This window comes from Scyliorhinus canicula, chromosome 20 (assembly GCF_902713615.1).
Source record: "Scyliorhinus canicula chromosome 20, sScyCan1.1, whole genome shotgun sequence".
Classification (NCBI taxonomy): Eukaryota; Metazoa; Chordata; class Chondrichthyes; order Carcharhiniformes; family Scyliorhinidae; genus Scyliorhinus; species Scyliorhinus canicula.
Genome location: NC_052165.1, coordinates 38678617 through 38698475, shown reverse-complemented (window position 1 = coordinate 38698475; position 19859 = coordinate 38678617). Strand labels below are relative to the sequence as shown.

At 43.9% G+C, this 19859-nt stretch overlaps 1 protein-coding gene across 7 annotated transcripts in view; it reads left to right on the top strand.

Annotated features, from left to right (window-relative positions):
- caps2 (calcyphosine 2) overlaps positions 1–19859 on the top strand; it is a 61286-nt gene that overhangs the window by 13707 nt on the left and 27720 nt on the right. For 5 of the 7 annotated variants that reach the window (XM_038780894.1, XM_038780893.1, XM_038780895.1 and 2 more), the window contains 6 exons: positions 1698–1743; positions 3011–3136; positions 8407–8595; positions 15745–15867; positions 18366–18433; positions 19214–19336. In XM_038780894.1, the coding sequence (XP_038636822.1) occupies positions 1698–1743; positions 3011–3136; positions 8407–8595; positions 15745–15867; positions 18366–18433; positions 19214–19336 (675 nt within the window). The remainder of the gene's footprint in view (positions 1–1697; positions 1744–3010; positions 3137–8406; positions 8596–15744; positions 15868–18365; positions 18434–19213; positions 19337–19859) is intronic. The other 2 variants (XM_038780897.1, XM_038780896.1) reach the window with 2 other exon arrangements.

Below are 19859 nucleotides of genomic sequence, written 5' to 3'. Positions count from 1 at the left end.
GAGGACAGGTGTACTGGTGCTCGGGGAGCCCAGCGAACCATGCCCATATGTTCTGGGCATGCCCAGCGCTGGGGGAATTTTGGAAGGGGGTAGCAAGCACGGTGTCGAGGGTGGTAGGATCCAGGGTCAATGCAGGCTGGGGACTCGCAATATTTGGGGTTGCAGTGGAGCCGGGAGTGCATGAGGCGAAAGAGGCCGGTGTTCTGGCCTTTGCGTCCTTAGTAGCCCGGCGGAGGATTCTTCTTCAGTGGAAGGATGCGAGGCCCCCAAGCGTGGAGGCCTGGATCAATGGTATGGCGGGGTTTATCAAATTGGAGAGGGTGAAATTTGCCCTGAGGGGATCAGTACAGTGGTTTTTCAGGTGGTAGCAGCCTTTCCTAGATGTCCTGGCAGAACGGTAGGGAAAAAGGCCAGCAGCAGCAGCAGCCCACCGGGGGTGGGGGGGGGTGTGTGTGTGTGTCGTTTCTGTGGGTTGGGTTGAAGGGACGTGTATATGTGTTCTTTGTTTATGATGGGCGTTAATCTATTTCTTCTTTTTTGTATTTACCGGGGTGGGGGTTTGCTCTTTTCTGTTTTCTCAGTTGTTAATATTTTATGTTATTGATATTTTGTAAAAATCTGAATAAAAATTATTTTTTAAAAAAAGAACATAGCAGGGCAGCACGGTGGCCTAGTGGTTAGCACAACCGCCTCACGGCGCTGAGGTCCCAGGTTCGATCCCGGCTCTGGGTCACTGTCTGTGTGGAGTTTGCACATTCTCCCCGTGTCTGCGTGGGTTTCGCCCCCACAACCCAAAAATGTGCAGAGTAGGTGGATTGGCCACGCTAAATTGCCCCTTAATCGGAAAAAATAATTGGGTAATCTAAATTTATATTAAAAAAAAGAACATGGCGTGTGTGCACACACATAGGAGGGAAGCAGACTAAAGCTGCAGCTCAGATGTAATGACAGGAGGATGGACAGAGGATGACCAGGAGTGGAAGCCGTGCACAGTCACTGGAATTAGTAGTGTCTTGTCTTTCATGGTGACTGTTGTTATGAAGCACGATTAAACTATGGTCATTGTACCTTGAGCAAAGTTAATGGAGCAGAGTTAGTATTTTGCAGAGTAGACAAAATATGCTTTTCAGACGTGGAAACTGTAGAGTAAAATTTTATTTCTGCAATTTGTGAGGTTTTAAGATCTGGCTGCCAATGTGATGAATAGATTTTCATATATCAAGGCAGGGTTCTCATTCATGTCAAAGACTATCATTGCCACCTGTTCATACCTTTTTATAAATTAATTCACAGGTTACTGGCAAAGTTGATATTTATGGCCTATAGCTACTGCCTTTGACAGCATGGTTGGCCTTCATCTTGACTCACTGACGATTGTGGTGAAGGCACTCCCACAAGGTTTTAGGGGCAGGGAGTTTCAGGATTCTGACCCAGCAACAGTGAAGATATTTGTCCAAGTTGGAACTGTGTGAGACTTGGAAGGGACATTGGAGGTGCTGGCATTCCCATGCATGAGGTGGAGGAGGCCAGGGATTGGGAGGTGCTGTGGAAGAAGCCTTGGCGAGTTGCTGCAGTGCTTCCTGTATATTGCATACTGGTGCGCCGGTGATGGAGGGATTAAATGTTTTTCTAAGGTGGTTTAAGGGTCTTTGTAACACACCCCTCACTGGAATTACAGTAAATGTTCTTCATTTCAGTGTGCCTGCATTGGACTTGAGGAGACTCGGAGATTCAGATGGTGAGGTAAGCAATGATTGGCTCTCTGATAAAGAATTTTTAAAATGCCATTGGGATTAGCAGTCCAGAACTGAAGCTGTTTTTGTTTTAAAGATTTGCCTAATATGGATTGATATTATAGCTGCAGCCCCAGAGTCTGATTCAGATTTTACTCGATATTTAAAGAATGCTAGCTTTATGAAGTGCACGCTTTCCTATTATTCTGACTACAAAGTAGAAAAGTCTGAATACTAAACTAAAGAATGAGAATATATTGTTTCTCCAGGAATTTTGATTTAACTTCTTTAATTTATTTTTTGTTGCACATTACTGCAATTTTCAAGCATTACTTCTAACCCAAACATTGCAGTTTTACATTGAAATAAAAGCAAATTACTGCAGATGCTGGAAATTTTACAGACTCGAAATGTTAACTCTGTTTCTCGTTCCACAGATGCTGCCAGACCCGCTGAGCTTTTCCAGCATTTTCTATTTTTAGTGTGGTTTGTACAGTTGGCACACACGCTTAGATTGTCGCAACATAAAATGGGCTACTCAATCCATAAAGTATGCGCTGGAGCTCTTACTCCAATAGTGCCATCTGATCTGATCTCACTCTTTTCCCCCTGGCGTTTTAATGCTACCCTTTCGAAAAGAAAATCAATTACTTGCAAGGTGTATCTGAACCATCCTTCAACAATACTTTATGGTAGAGAATTTTGCATGGCAGTGTCATGGTATTGTCACTGGACTAGTAATCAAGAGACCCAGGTTAATGCTCTGCGGACCCGGGTTCAAATCCAACCATGACAGATCATGGAACTTGAATCCAATAAAAATCTGGACTTAAAAGTCTGATGGTAACCATGAAACCATTGTCGATTGTCATAAAAGCCCACCTGGTTCACTAGAGAGGAAATCTGCCGTACTTACCTGGTCTGGCTGACATGTGACTCCAGATCCACACGGATGACCTTTAAAATCTTACTACTTGTCACTGGCATATATTTGGAAAGAATTAAAAGTTGCTACTTTATCTGTTTGGCCACATCAAGAATGCACCTTCCTTAGCCATCAAGGATAGGACTCGGCTCATAGGCAAGGATGCTACCCATTAAGTGAAGAGACTCCCTCATGGGGGGTTTAATGGATTTTAAATGGAGCTCATCAATACCTATAGCCGGAAAATTGAAAAAACAGCAACATGCAGTGATAATTGTTATGTGACCATATGAATGAAGAGCCACAATGAGGTTCCTGTTGAGTAATGCCAGTATCAATCTTGCACTTACAGAGTGATTTATCCTACACACCTGCTACGAAAGAACATCCTCGCTTAGCGTCTCCCGATTCTACCTCGACTGTTAGCTGGGGTACACCATTCCCAACTCCGTTCTCCCGTCACCGGACTACTCGCCAGGTCTGTTTGTTTCAAGGAATGGCTGGCCATTCATCAGAGCGTGCTCTTCACCGTACTTGCTTTTATTGTAGACTATTTTAGTTCTAACGGAATCATAGCATCAGACAGCACATTGTGCCTGTGCCAGATCTTTGAAACATTTACACAGTTAGGCCCACTCTCCCTCGCTCTTTCCCATAATCCTGCGTGTTTTTCTTTCTCGCGAGTACTTTCAGTTTCCTTTTTAAAAAGTTTCCATTGGATCTGATTCCACATTTGTTTCAAGCAATGCATTCCAGATCATAACATGCCACATTTAAAAAATCTCTTAATCTACTTCCACTGTCACCTGCCGCAACTGCCGGTTCTTTTGCTAATTACCAAGCTTAGATTGACACGCTGTGGTTCCTGATTTGCTTACCTTCATAACTTTGAATACTTCTCCTAAATATCCTCTTAACATTGTCTGCTCAAAGGAGAGCAATCCAGTTTCTCTAGATCCACCATGTAATCAAAGTCCCTCATTCCTGGTATCATTCCAGTAAATCTCCTCTGCGCCCTCTCCAAGGCCTTGACATCCTTCCTGACTTGTGGCACCCAGAATTGGCCATGATAGTGCAGCTGATGGAACCACTGATCAATATGATTGATAGATAAAATAACCACCGATGATAATTGACAAGTGACGATGAAATAAACGGTTAAACCTTTTTATTGAGTCATGGAGGTCTAAAACAGGGAAAAGGACCTTTGGCCCATCACGTCTGCACTGGTCATAAAAAATCACCTAACTTCTAATCCCATTTTCTAGTTCTTCACCCATAGCCTTGTATGCCGTGGCATTGCAAGTGCACATCTAAATACTTAATAAATGTTCAAAGGGTCTCTGCCTCCTTTCAGGCAGTGAGTTCCAGACTCCCATCATTCTCTGGGTGAAAAATGTTTCCCTAACAGCCGCTCTAAGCTCCCACCATTTAAATCTGTTCCCCTTGGTCATTGATCCCTCCACCAAGGGGAAAAGCTTCTTCCTGTCTATTCTATCTATCTATGGCCTTCACAATTTTATACATCTCAATCATGTCCCTCCCCTCAGTCTCCTCTGTGCCAAGGAAAATAACCCAGTCTATCCAATCTCTCTTCATAGCTAAAACTCTCCAGCCCAAGCAACATCCTGGTAAATTACCCTTTACTGTGCTATCACGTCCCACCTATAATGTGGATTCCAGAACTGCACACAGTACTCTAGCTGTGGTCTAACCAAAATTTTGTACAGTTCTAGCATAACCTTCTTGCTCTTAAACACTGTACCTCGGCTAATAAAGGCAAGTATACCATATGCCTTCTTAACCACTGTATCTACCTGCTCTGCTACCTTAAGGAACAAGTTTACATGCACACCAAGGTCCCTCTGATCCTCAGTGCTTCCCAGGGTCCTGCCGTTTAGCATGTATTCCCTTGCCTTGTTTGTCCTGTCCAAGTACATCATCTCATACTATTCCAGATTAAATTCCATTTTCCACTGATAAGCCCATCTCTATCCTCATGTAATGTAAAAGACGTGCAGGTTAGGTGGATTGGCCATGCTAAATTGTCTTTCGTGTCCATAAAGGTTAGGAGGGGTTATTGGGTTATGGGGATAGGGTGGAAGTGAGGGCCTAAGTGGGTCGGTGCAGACTCGATGGGCTGAATGGCCTCGTTCTGCACTGTATGTTCTATGTAAGGCTATCCTCCTCACTACTTACCACCACAACAATTTTAGCTTCATCCGTGATCTTACTGATTAACCCTCCTACATTCATGTCTAAATCATTCAAATAAACCACAAACAGCCCCAAAACTGATCCCTGCAGACCCCACTGGACACTGGCTTCCAATCAGAAAAACACCCCTCGACCAACACCCTCTATTTTCTGACACTGGGCCAATTCTGGATCCAATTTGCCAAATTTCCTTGGATCCCATGGGATCTTACCTTCTCTATCAATCTCCCACGTGGGACCTTATCAAATGCCTTGCTGAAGTCCAAGTAGACTACGTCAAATGCATTGCCCTCATCTACACACCTGGTCACCTCAAATGCAATTAAGTTTGTCAGACAGGCCTCCCCTGAACAAAAGTGGGCAGCACGGTAGCATTGTGGTTAGCATAGTTGCTTCACAGCTCCAGGGTCCCAGGCTGGATTCCCAGCTTGGGTCACTGTCTGTGTGGAGTCTGCACATTCTCCCTGTGTGTGTGAGTGAGTTTCCTCTGGGTGCTCCGGTTTCCTCCCACAGTCCAAAGATGTGCAGGTTAGGTGGACTGGCTATGCTAAATTTCCCTTAGTGTCCAAAAGGGTTAATTGGGGTTACTGGGTTAAGGGGGATGGGAAGGAGGAGGTGTGTGCTTGAGTAGGGTGCTCTTTCCAAGGGCCAGTGCAGACTCGATGGACCGAATGGCCTCCTGCACTGTAAATTCTATAGAATCTATAGAAAACTATGCTGACTGTTCTTGATTTATCCCTGCCTCTTCAAATACAGATTAATTCTGTCCCTCAGAATTGCTTCCAGTAGTTTCCCCACCACTGAGAATAGACTACCTGACCTGTAGTTTCCTGGTTTATCCCTTCCTCCCTTCTTGGATAATGTTACCCCATTGGCTATCCTCCAGTCCTCTGGCACCTTTCCTATGGCCATAGAGGAATTGATAATTATTGCCACCACCGCTGTTATTTCCTCTCTTGTCTCACTCAACAGCCTGGGATACATTTCATACTTTTAAGCCTGCCAGACCTCTCAGAACCTCCTCTCTGTCTATATTAATATTTTATCACAATCCTTCTCCCTGATTTATATGCCCACACCGTCCCTCTCACAAGCGAACGCTGGCACAAAGTATTCATTCAGAACTCTACCTGCGTCCTCTGGCACATAAATTACTAGTGTGGTTCTTTTTTAAAAAATAATTTTTTACAAAATATATAACAACAAACAGTAACAAACAACAATAAAACAACAAAATGTAAAACATAATAAGCATGACACCCAGAAGACCGTAGCAATGCATATATCGAGCCCCCCCATCCCCCAAACCTGGTAAACAACTTGAAAATAAATAAAATAAAATAAACATAAAATAAAATAAACGAGCCCCCCCCCCCGGGTTGCTGCTGCTGCTGACCTAGTTCCCTATCGCTGAGCCAGAAAGTCGAGGAAAGACTGCCACCTCCTAAAGAACCCTTGTACCGATCCTCTCAGGGCGAATTTGACCTTCTCCAGCTTAATAAAACCCGCCCTAGTGTGGTTCTTAATGGGCCCTGCTCTTTCCCTAGTTATCCTTTTACCCTTAATGTACTTGTAAAACAACTTAGGATTTTCCTTTATTTTATCTGCCAATATTCTTTCATGTGCCCTTGTTGCTCTCCTAATTTCCTTTTTAAGTTCCCTTTTGCACATTCTATAACACCTGTCTGGTTTCTGCTGTTTTGAGCCCTCGATATCTGCCATAAGCTTCCTTTTTTTCTCCTTATCCAATGCTGTATATCCCTCGATATCCAGGGTTCACTGTATTTGTTGCCCCCAACCTTTTTCTTGATTGGAGCATGTTGGCCCTGTACTCTCCCTATTTCCTTCTTGACTGTTCTGTCACAGTATACCTAAGTGTCTGCTCCCAGCCAACTTGAACCAAATCATGTCTGATATTATTATAATTGGCCTGCCCCCAGTTTAGAACATTGATCTCAGGCCCATCGTTGACCTTTAACATAAAAAATTTAGAAACCCATGATTCGGGTAGAATTATTTTTTCTGAAATGATAGTATTTCAAACTTAATTATAATTACTGGAAAATTGGTTGCACAAGTGTAAAAACTTGCATTTCTCATTGGATGGGAAAATGTCTCCATTGCATTGATTATGTTGTTGCACTGGTCATCCAGAGGCTGAGACTAATGTCTCACAGTCATGGGCTCAAATCCCACCATGGCAATCGGGGGATTTAAATTCAATTCATTAAATTAATCTGGAACAAGAAGTGGGTATCAGTAATGGTGACCATGAAACTACCAAATTGTCATAAAAGCCTATCCAGTTCATTAATGCCATTTGGAAGGAAATCTGCTGTCCTGGTCTGGTCTATGTGCGACTCCAGACCCACAGCAATCTGGCTGGCTTTGAAATGGCCCAGCAAGTCACTCAGTTCCTCCAGCAGCTGGACTGCAGCAGTTTAAAGTGCCTCCTCGCTACCACCTTCTGAAGGGCACAAGGTTGGGCAATAAATGCGGGTGTTGCCAGTGATGCTCGGATCTCATAAATGAATAAATAACAAAAGAAAGCATATATTTTCACACTCCTTCCCCAGTTTGCATGTTGCTGAAATCGGCATAATTCTACAGCCTATACATTGGTTATATCATTATTGAATTGTAACATCTGACATGCCAATTGCACACAGCAATCTCCTACAATCAGCAATTCACGGCAGCACCGTGGTTAGCATTATTGCTTCACAGCGCCAGGGTCCCAAGTTCGATTCCCGGCTTGGGTCACTGCCTGTGTGAAGTCTGTACGTTCTCTCCATGTCTGCGTGGGTTTCCTCCGGGTGCTCCTGTTTCCTCCCACAAGTCCCAAAAGACGTGCTTGTTCGGTGAATTGGACATTCTGAATTCTCCCTTGGTGTACCCGAACAAGCGCCGGAGTGTGGCGACTAGGGGATTTTCACAGAAACTTAATTGCAGAGTTAATATAAGCATACTTGTGACACTAATAAAAATTATTATTACTTGATAAAGACTAGATAATGTGCTTTTAGGTGATGTTGACTGAGGATGTCAGGAATAACTTCCCTATTCTTCAAAATGATCCCATTGAATCTTTTGCATCCACATGAGAGGGCAGACAGAGCCTCGGTTTAATTTCATATCCCTTACCGAACATAAATCCATTGATTCCTGTCTTCAATGCTCCAATCGTCCCAGCATCCAATTCTTTGTGCAGCCTGTGGTGGTGGAAAGGAGCGGGGGGGAGAAAGCGGGGGGGGGGGGGGGGGGGGGGTAGAAAGGGAGGGGGAGAAGGGGGGAAGGGAAGAAGGAGGGGGGAGAAGGGGGGAGAAGGGAAGGGGGGGAAGAGAAGAGTGGGGGGGAAGGGGGGGAAGGGAAGAAGGAGGGGGGATGGCGGGGGGCACACATCCAGATTTCTATTATCCTTTTCTGTGGGAGGGTGGAGGGTAATGGTTTCTCATTTCACCCCTGATCGTCACTGCTTCTGCATGGACATCTTTTGAAAATAACTATTTTAATTGAACTGTGTACATTCAGCCATGTCCATTAGAAGAGTTGACCATACCTGAGACTCTGCCTCCACCTTCGGAGAGGTACAAGCTGAAGTATCAGCAGTACGAGGAGGAGATGAAGATGAGTTTCAAGCAACACAGCCAGCAAACAACACCGAAGAGCAAAACAAACTCTTTGTGTCAGCAGCCTCCACCAGCCAATCTTCAGATGCAGGTATTTGCTCAGGCGCTAGCAGAAAACTGAAGCTTGTTTTTGATTCAGTGTGGGCTTGTAAAGCTACACTCTTGTGTAGTTGTTTCCCTTTATTCTTTCCTGGGATATGGGTGTCACTGGCAAGTCCAACATGTGTTGCCCATCCCTATTTTGCCCTTGAACTGAATGGGTTACTAGGCCATTTCTGAGTCAACCATATTGCTTTGGGTCTGGAGTCCCATGTAGGCCAGACTGAGTAAGAATTGCAGATTTCCCTTGGTAAAAGAACCAGATGGGTTTATACAGCAATCGATGATAGTTTCATGGTCACCATTACTGGGACTGGCTTCCAATTTCAGATTAATTAATTGAATTCTATGGCCTATACATTGGTTATATGTTTATGGGTGACTTTAATCTGTATTTTGATTGGGCTAATCAAATTGGTAGCAATGGGAGGAGGAGGATTTCCTGGAATGTAGTCGAGGAACCAACTAGAGAGTAGGCCATCCTAGATAGGGTAATGTGCAATGAGAGAGGATTAATTAGCAAGGTTGTGACCGAGATTCTTTAAGGAAGAGTGACCATAATATGTTAGAATTCTTCATTAAGATGGAGAGTGACATTGTGAGTCTGAGACCAGGGTCCTGAACTTAAAGAAAACCAATTTTGATGGTATGAGATGTGCATTGGCTAGGATAAGCTGGCAAAGGATACTTAAGGGGTTGATGATGGATAGACAATGGCAGACGTTTAAAGAAAACATGGATGAATTTCAAAATTGTACATCCCTGTCTGGCGCAAGAGTAAGATGGGGAAGGTGGCTCAACCATGGCTATCTCGGGAAAACCAGGGATAGTGTTAAAGCCAAGAGGAGGCATATAAATTGACAGAAAAAGCAGCAAGTCTGAGAACTGGGAGAAATTAAAAATTGAGCAGAGGAGGGCAAAGGGTTTAATTCAGAAGGAGAGTAAGCTTGCAGAAAACATTAGAACTGACTGTAAAAACTTTTATAAATATGTGAAGAGAAAAAGACTGGTGAATCAGGTGAATTCATAATGCGCAACAAAGTGATGGCAGTCCAGTCAAACAATTACTTTGGGCCTGTCTTCATTAAGAAGGACACAAATAATCTTCCGGAAGATTCCGGGTCCTTTTCAGAGTGTCAGACAGTGATTATTGGGGTACCGCAGGGTTCAATGCTGGACCCAGCTGTTCACAATGTACATTAATGATTTGGACGAAGGAATTGCTTGCAATATCTCCAAATTTGCAGACGACACTAAACTGTGTGGCAATGTGTGCTGTGAGGAGGATGTAAAGAGGCTGCAGAGTGACTTGGACAGGCTGGCTCAGTGGTCAAATACTTGGAAAATGCAATATAATGTGGGTAAATGTGAGGTTATCCACTTTGGTGGCAAAAACAGGAAGACAAATTATCTGAATGGTGGCAGTTCAGGAAAAGGAAAAGTGCAACGAGACCTGGGTGTCATGGTGGAACAGTCGCTGAAGGTTGGCATGCAGGTACAGCAGGCGGTGAGGAAAGCTAATGGAATGCTGTCCTTCATAGCAAGAGGTTTGAGTATAGGAGTAGGGATGTCTTGCTGCAGTTATACAGGGCCTTGTTGAGGCCCCACCTTGACTATTGTGTGCAGTTTTGGTCTCCTAGTTTGAGGAAGGACATTATTATTATTGAGGGTGCCCAGCGAAGGTTCACCAGACTAATGTCTGGGATGGCAGGACTGGCATATGATGAAATACTGGATCGACTGGGCTTGTATTCGCAGGGGTTTAGAAGAATAGAATAGAATAGAACAGTACAGCACAGAACAGGCCCTTCGGCCCTCGATGTTGTGCCGAGCCATGATCACCCTACTCAAACCCACGTATCCACCCTATACCCGTAACCCAACAACCCCCCCCCCCCCCCCCCCCCCCCCCCCCCCCCCCCCCCCCCGGAGCACCCGGAGGAAACCCACGCACACACGGGGAGGACGTGCAGACTCCGCACAGACAGTGACCCAGCCGGGAATCGAACCTGGGACCCTGGAGCTGTGAAGCATTTATGCTAACCACCATGCTACCGTGCTGCCCTCCATGCTACCGTGCTGCCAGGGGATCGCATAGATACATATAAAATCCTGATGGGACTGGACAGGCTAGATATGGGAAGTATGTTCCCGATGTTGGGGAAATCCAGATCTAGGGATTGCAGCCTAAGAATAAGACGTAAGCCATTCGGACTGATAGGAACTTCTCTCAGAAAGTTGTGAACTTGTGGAATTCTCTACCACAGAGAGCTGTTGGGGCCAGTTAATTGGATATATTCAAGAGGGAGCTGGACGTGGCCCTTGAGGCTAAAGGGATCAAGGGGTTCCGGAGAGAAAGTGGGAATGGGATACAGAATGTGCATCAATGGGATACTGAATCAGCCATGATCATATTGAATGGTAGTGCACGCTCGAAGGGCCGAATGGCCTACTCCTGCACCTATTTTCTATGTTTCTATAAATTTAAATTCCACCAGCTGCCATGGTGGGATTTAAATTCATTTTATTTCTTTTTAAAATTTTCCAATTAAGGGCCAATTTAGCATGGCAAATCCACCTACCTTGCACATCTTTGGGTTGTGGTTGTGAGACCCACGCAGACACGGAGAGAATGTGCAAACGCTACATGGACAGTGACCCGGTGCCAGGATCGAACCTGGGTCCTCGGCGCCATGAGGCAGCAGTGCTAATCACCACGCCACGGTGCCACCCTGGGTCTAAATTCATAACCCAGATTATTAGCCGGGGCCTCGAGAGTACTGGTCAAGTGAAATTACCGCAACACCACAATATCTCTCCCGAAGTATGAAGCAGCTAGGATTTTGGGCTCTCGTATGCAGAAATCACTAAGAACTGTAAACAAGTTCAAAGAATGCTAATAGCATGTCAACTTTGATCTCCAGGCGTATTAAATACGAGATGGTGGAAGTTATGCCACAGCAGGATAGAGCTTTGGTTACACATTTTAGAGGTCGGTGTTCAGTTCTGGACACTGCGAGTCTAGGCTTGCATTCTCTTTGAGTATAGAAGATGAAGTTGTAATCTAACTGAGGTGATTAAAGGAATTGATATGCTAGATACAGAGAACCTGTTTCTTCCAGTGGGGGAGTTCAGTGCAAGGGGCATAACCTTCATGTTAGAGCTGGACTGTTCAGAGGTGATGTCAGGTTGGCACTTATTTTCACAAAGGATAATGGAAATCTGGAACGCACTCCTGTAAAAAGCAATTTAAGATAGATTGACAATTTCAAAACTGGGATCGATTGACTTTTATGTAATGCCATTGAAAGGAGGATTTGTGATGCAGGGCCCTAGGCTTGGAATCTCCGTCAGCGGGATCCCAACTCACGCCCGCAGTTTTCCTGACAGTGTCGGGGTGGCCACAATGGGAAGCCCCATTTGCCGGCTGCCGCAGGCGGAGGATCATGCTGCCGGCAGGTGCGCGCCGTGCCAGAAAAAGAGTCTGGCGGGACAGAGAACCCCGCCCCCTATCTCTGGGACAAAAGCTCTGGGTTCATGTCCCACTCCATGATTTGGTCGCCCCAGTAAGTGTGTTCATAATGTCAGGATCCTCTTTCCAATCCATTTTTCTTTTTAATGAGTGTCCTGCTGGCTGGCTTCAAAAACGACAGACATTTAATACCCTGGAACTGCAAGCTGCTATTCGGACTGGCCCAGGCAGACCCCTTGATTCAGAATGCTCTGTGGCACAGTCCGTGATATTGTTTTGGCTAGAAGCCAATTCCCTCTTAAATTCAGGGACAGCATCTATTCTCGATTGGGATTGGTCGAGCCTTTCACACAATTCTGGAACAGAATTCAGGTTCCATTTTGGCTTTCAGTTTTTTTCATTATAGGCAAGAGCTGAGCAGAAACCTCATTGAATATCTCCTCCAGAAAGGCTGGAGTCTCTTCTCTCTCTGGATTCCTTGACTGGAGTGAGCGGGTCTGGTCATTCTTTCGAGCAGTCCTGTGAAGGTTTAACTTCTGACTGAAAGACAGCAATCAGTAGCCAGGTCTGTGAAAGTTTAACTATCTGTTTGGAAGGCAGACGATCAAAATACTCTGCAGCCCGTTCGGTGAACGTTCCACTTCTGATTAAAATGCTGGGGAACGTGAAATGATGGTGCAGTGGTTAGCTCTGATGCCACACAACGCCGAGGACCCAGGTTCGATCCCGGTCCCGGGTCACTGGCCATATGGAGTTTGCACATTCTCCCCATGTCTGCGTAGGTATCACCCCCTCAACCCAAAAATGTGCAGGGTAGGTGGATTGGCCAAGCTAAATTTCCTCTTAGTTGGAAAAAAATAATTTTTTAAATAAAAAAAAGCGCTGGGAACTCAATCTGATTTATCTTAATTGATGGCCTGTGTTTAAAGACCCTTCTCTCTCCAGTCAGTTTAGCCTGCAGGAGGGAAATCCTCAAGTGAAGGATTCAAATATTATCTAATTTGGTCTGAGGGCCAGTCTGGTGGAGGTCATTCAACTGAAAATGACTCCCCAGAGATAATTCTATAGCCTGCATGTTCTACCTGAAGACAACCATTAGAAGATCTAAACCAACCAATGATTTCAAATCTTTGCATCCTTGGAAGATCACCAACTACAAAGACTACAACCTCAGCAGCAAAGATGCACCTCTCATCTCCACTTTAATCCCTGTTATTTTGAACCTTTCCTAAACCCCTCACCCCCCCCACAGGGTACCTGTCTTGTGAGTGTCTGGGTGGAAGGTGGAGCGGCATTAGGGGAATAATTAGATTGGCAGATTGTTGTTCTACCTTTGCCATTACATGTTTATCTCTTCTGTCATGTTGAGAGTACCTTTAAGAAATGGGTGTTTAAGAAATGTACCTTTAAGTAATGGGTGTTTATCAGTGATGTCAGAGTGTTGGTGGAGCTGGGCTCTCTGTCAACTTTTTACTTTCGTTTTGGGCTGTTTGCCGCAGGGTGTGTTTTAGTTTCGTTTTCAGTGTTGGACATGAAGCCAGACAAAGCAGGTTTACTGTTGATCTCTCTGCCATGAAAAGAGTATATCTCTTGATCATTTGGTGAATACAGAATTGTAAATGTTTTCAGTAGTAAATGTAAACCTGATGTGCTTCTGTTAAAAGGTGTTTCTTTTGTCTTCTGGATGTTGTTTGGGAAGTTATTAAGGATTACTTAGTGTTATATTCTTTGGGGGTTGTATTTGAATTAATGGTTGCTAAGATGTTCACTATATGTTTTAAAAAGGTTAACTTGAGTTCATAGAATAAGCATTGTTTTGGTTTTGGTTTGAAAAATACTTTTCCATTTCTGCTGTACCACACCTGTAGAGTGGGCCGTGTGCTCCCCATACCACAATCTATTAAAAGTTGTGGGTCAGGTGAACTCCATGATACACTTTGGGGTTCTCTAAACCCTGGCCCATAACACTTCTCCTGTTATAAATAAAACAGTTTTTAATGTGTTACTTACAAATCTAGTGCTGGTAAGTCATTGGAGCAGTCAATGGTCAATGATACACAAATTATTGATTAATTCACTCATGTTGGATCTCCGGGATCTGTGGGCTTGAATTGACATTGCACTGGCCCAAGAACAAAGAACAAAATAAAAGTACAGCACAGGAACAGGCCTTTCGGCCCTTCAAGCCCATGCCGACAATGCTGCCCGTCTAAACTAAAATCTCCTACACTTCCTGGTCCATATCTCTCTATTCCCATCCAATTCATGCATTTGTCAAGATGCCCCTTGTATGTCACTATCGTCCCTGCTTCCACCTTCTCCTCCAGCAGCGAATTCCAGACACCCACTACCCTCTGTGTAAAAAAACATGCCTCGTACATCTCCTCTAAACCTTGCCCCTCGCACCTTAAACCTATGCCCCCTAGTAATTGACCCCTCCACCCTGGGAAAAAGCCTCTGACTATCCACTCTGTCTATGCCCCTCATAATTTTGTAGACCTCTATCAGGTCGCCCCTCAACCTCCGTTGTTCCAGTGAGAACAAACCGAGTTTATTCAACCGCCTCTCATAGCTAATGCCCTCCATACAAGGCAACATCCTGGTAAATCTCTTCTGCACCCTCTCTAAAGCTTCCACATCCTTCTGGTAGTGTGGCGACCAGAATTGAACACTGTACTCCAAGTGTGGCCGAACTAAGGTTCTATACAGCAACATGACTTGCCAATTCTTATTCTCAATGCCCCGGTCAATGAAGACAAGCATGCCGTATGCCTTCTTGACTACCTTCTCCACCTGTGTTGCCCCTTGCCTGTGGACCTGTAACCTAGATCTCTCTGACTGTCAATACTCTTGAGGGTTCTACCTGCATTAGACCTTCCAAAATGCATTACCTCACATTTGTCCGGATTAAACTCCATCTACCATCTCTCCGCCCAAGTCTCCAAATGATCTAAATCCTGCTGTATCTTCTGACAGTCCTCATCTCTATCCGCAATTCCACCAACCTTTGTGTCGTCTGCAAACTTATTAATCAGACCAGTTACATTTTCCTCCAAATCATTTATATATACTACGAACATCAACGGTCCCAGCACTGATCCCTGTGGAACACCACTAGTCTCAGCCCTCCAATCAGAAAAGCACCCTTCCATTGCTACTCTCTGCCTTCTATGACCTAGCCAGTTTTGTATCTTGCCAGCTCACCTCTGATCCCGTGTGACTTCACCTTTTGTACCAGTCTGCCATGAGGGACCTTGTCAAAGGTCTGCCATGAGGGACTAAGGCGTTGTAACAATAACATGCTCAAATGGGTTGATATTAGCCTATAAATCTTTCCAATGTCCCTGATGGCTGACGGTAAAGAATGGGAGTTTCCTGGTCAGCTATACTGAAGGAGCAATCGTTAATCCTTGCAGTACTTTGCCCAGCATAAACTGGGACCGATCCAATGGAAGTCCATGGTTGCCAATGTCCTCTTAGAATGCGGTACCTGAAAGAAGACAAGGAACGTATTAAAGGAAATGGAACCAAGGTGAGCAAAGGGGGTTAAGATACAGATCAGCCATGATCTAATTAAATGGCAGGACAGACTCAATGTGGTTTGAATGGCCTCCTCTTGTTCCTATGGTTTGATAATGTATATTTTTTGAATTTTTACATTGTTAAAAGGAATCTCCAGTTGATGAAGTGAATCCTGAGGGCCTAACTTCCATTAACGCAAAAGTAATTCTTCAACAATGTTACACCAGCAAACCATACACCGTGGAGCAAAGCATGAGGAGGTTGGAAACCGTGAGTCGGTTGCTATTTTAATTTATTTAATAAAACAGACTTGCACTTTGATTTAAATTCTTGGCTGTGAGAACATCGCAGTGTGTCTTCCCTCCTTCCGATTTTTCTTTGCATTTTGTGGAGAAGTACTTATTCTCAACTTGGTCTTTTTGGGTCTGAAAGTCTTAAGTTTTTTCCCTTGGTATACTCTTAATAAAGAAATAATGCACCTCTTTGAGAGATCCTTGCAGTGAATGAATTACTTCTGATGTCTCGTCACCAGCGTAATTACTATAAGAAATGTAGCAGCCAATTTGCAAACCACAAGGTACCATAAGCAGAAATTAGATTGCTAACGGTAGTGGCATGGGTTCATAGATAAATGTTGGGCAGGTCATTTCAAAGGTCAGGGAGAAGCAGTGCTTTCATTAGGTCTCTTCTTGTACTGCACTGAATTGTAATTGATATGCTCAGGTCTCTGGAGTAGGCCTTGAGCTGCTAACTGTCTAACTCGAGCATCTAATTTAGTAAAATATCTTTCTTCTGAACTAGCTAGACGCAATTGGTAGTAGTTCAGAGACATGAGTGCACCATCTACACTGACACTCCAGTACAGCTCGGAGGGAGGTTCAGCATAGCTGGAGGTGCAGTCTTTGGATGAAGACCTCCTCTACCTGCTCCCAGGGTTTGGTTGGACATTGAAAATCTCAGGACTCAAGTCAAAATTCGGAAGGTTTTGATAGAGTAAGGAAGGAGAAAATCTTTCCACTGGCAGGAAGATGGGTCCTGGATTTAAAGTCATTAGCAAAAGACCAGAAGGGAAGCAAGGAGAATTTTTTATGCTGCGGTGAATTATGATCTGGAATGCGCTGCCTGAAATGGTAGTGGAAGCAGATTCAATAGTAATTTTCAAAAGAGAATTGGATAAATACTGAAAGCAGGGAATATTGCAGGGTAATGCGGGAGAAGAGCAGGTGTGTGGAGCTAATTGGATAGCACTTTCAAGATGTTGTCACAAGCATCATGGGCCAAATTGGCTCTTTCTGTGCTGTATGACTCCAAAAAGGAACTCTCCTTTTCTGCCTGATCAACATTCCTCCTTCATGCCTCCGACTTATGACAATGGTTGAAAAGTTACACATAGCAAAGAGAACCCCACCCCATACATTTTTGGTTATATAGTTTGCTCTGCAGTGTCTGGTTTGAAGTCTGGGCAATGTGGCGAGAGTTCAACAACAACAACCTGTGTTTATAGTGAACCTAAACAGCTGAAAGCATGGCCACCAATGGCAGAGTGATTAAAATTGGGGATGTGCAAGAGGTCAGAATTGGAGAACCGTAGATATTTCAGAAGGGTGTAGGCCTGGACACGGCGACATGGTTTGGTAAGAGACTGGCCATGATGGGATTGGGAAACAAGGATGTGAATTTGGGAGCCAGTGTAGTTCAGTGGGCATAGGGATGCTGGATGGATGGAACACGGTGCAGTTTTGGTAAAAGGCAGAAGACATTTGGGTGATATCATATTTACAGACGACGTAAGTGGGAGGCCAGCCAGGAGGGCATTGGAATAATTAAGTCTTGAGGTAACAGTGTCATTTAGAGAATGCTAGCAGTAGATGAGCTGAGGCAGGACATTGGGTTATGTTATGGAGATGGAAATAAGCAGGCTCGGTGATGCAACATGTATGTGATCAGTAGGGATCAAGTAAGGGACCAAGGTTACAAGCAGTCTGGTTCAGTCTCAGACAGTCTCCGGGTAATCGGTGGTTAGGGAATAGAGTGTGTGGTCGAGGTCAATGTCTTTAGTCTTCGCAGTATGTAGTTGGAGGAAATTTGTGCTCACCCAGTACTGGTTGTCAGCCAAGCAGTCTGATAAGTGGTTGAGAACGGTGGTGGTGAGGTAGAGCTTGGCGTTGTCAGAGTACATGTGGAAACTGATGCTGATCTTTCAGATGATATTGTCATGAGGTCCAAGGATGACAATAAAAGGAACGCTTGCTGGTTTTAGCTCAGATGTTAATCTGAGTCCGTATCTTCCCTCTCAGTTAAATGTAGAAGATACCATGACACTGTTTCAAAGAGGAGCAAGTGGGCTATCTTGGGTGTCTTGGCCAATACGTATCTCCAAATTAATACCATTATAACAGATTATCTGATCACTGTTACATCACTGTGTTTGAGATCATGCTGTTCTCCAATTCGCTGCTGTGTTTCTTATATTACAATAATATTTACATTTCAAAAGTACTTCATTGGTTGTAAAGTGCTTTGGAGATCTCCCGAGGCCATGAAAGGCACTATATAAATGCAAGTTATTTTTTTCTATAAATAGCCCAGCTCTGTACTCCGAACAACAAAAGCTGCTGAATTTTGGGCCAAGAGTTTGACCAATTGGTGAAAAGTATTTATTTATGGTTTAGAATGTAACATGCAGAACTCCACACTCACACTGTTATGTTAGATGTCGAGCTGATACCTCCATAAAGAGTGTTAAATGATTCTAATTTTGTGCATAGGAGGATCTGGCTGCAGAGAAGAGAAAGCAGGCAGTCGTGGAACAAGTGTTGGTCGATCAACTTTCCAGGTAAGTGAAAACAAGGCTGACATTCAAAACAATATGAGCTAAAAGTTTTTCAGAAAAAGCTTTTTTTTTATTAACCCAATAACTATTCTGTTTTTTTGTTCTGTGCACCATCAACCTTTGGTTACTCTAAAGGAAATAGAGGTACTTCTGTTGCAATGTAATTTAACCCAACCCTTTCTAAATATATACAGTAATACTTGTGCTGCTACTTTTGAAAGATGAGTTGAAGAAGCTTTACAGTGTGTTTAAATCTATACCTTTTGTATATGCAAATTGGCATTTAATAGCAAGGTGGTGAGGTTTTTAAAAAAGTATTCATGGGATATGGGCATCACTGGCACTAGTCTGTGAGCTGTAGATGTAGGTGGTCACTGTAATGTTGACTTCGTTGTTGTCCCATGCAATATTTTGAAGGCCATTATTTGAATATTTTGGTCTTTCACCAGAGCAATTGAATATTTTGGCACATGGTCTACAGCCACCTTGATCCTGTTCTCTGAATTTCCTTCCTCTAAATGTCTTTGTACCTTTTCCTCCCCTTACTTATTTGCTCTGTCCCTTTGTCTCTCTTTCTCTCTCTGTCTCTCTTGTTCGCTTCTTCCCCTCGATTCATCTCTTACACCAGCTTCCTGGTCACCCCATCTAATCTCTCAATTTACTTATGGCCATTTATTAAATGATATTTCAATGTTTCTTTACATTAAAAGCACTACTTTAATGGAAATTGTTGATGATAATACAACCTCACTGTATTCGCTTGACCATTCCCATCCGAAACAGGGCAGTCATCAGTGACCCGGGACAAGATTCAAGCGCTATTGATCTGAGTCAGCAGCAAACTACACTTCCAGGTCTTGGCTCTGCACCACTGCGCTTTAGAAATAGAAAACTACATCAAACCAAGTATGTGTTTATGGAATTTTTTAAGACCAAATTCAATTATTTGTATATACAATCATAACTGTTATGCGTGGCTCTATGGTAGCACTCTCTCCTCTAAGTCAAAAGGTTGTGGGATAAAGCCTCACTGTATAGACTTGAGCACAACATTTAGCGATCAGTTTGCGATCTAACCGGCCCGCACCAGTTGGTGAAATCAGGATCGTGGTATGGCAAGAAACTAATAATCATCACTTAAGCCAATCTCCATACAAATAATAGGAAAGACCCCCTATCTAACGGCCTCCCGTGATCTAACCTCCTTCCCAGCAAGTGGTCACGTGGGTGCTGATTAGTACACCTTTTTAAAAGCATGAAGCTGACATCCCCCTCTGAATATCATGGCCGCACCTATCGACTGTTCTGCTGAGATCAGTGCTGGGACCCTTACTGTTGTGGTACATATAAATGATTTGGAGGAAAATGTAACTGGTTTGATTAGTAAGTTTGCAGACGACGCAAAGGTTGGTGGAGTTGCAGATAGTGA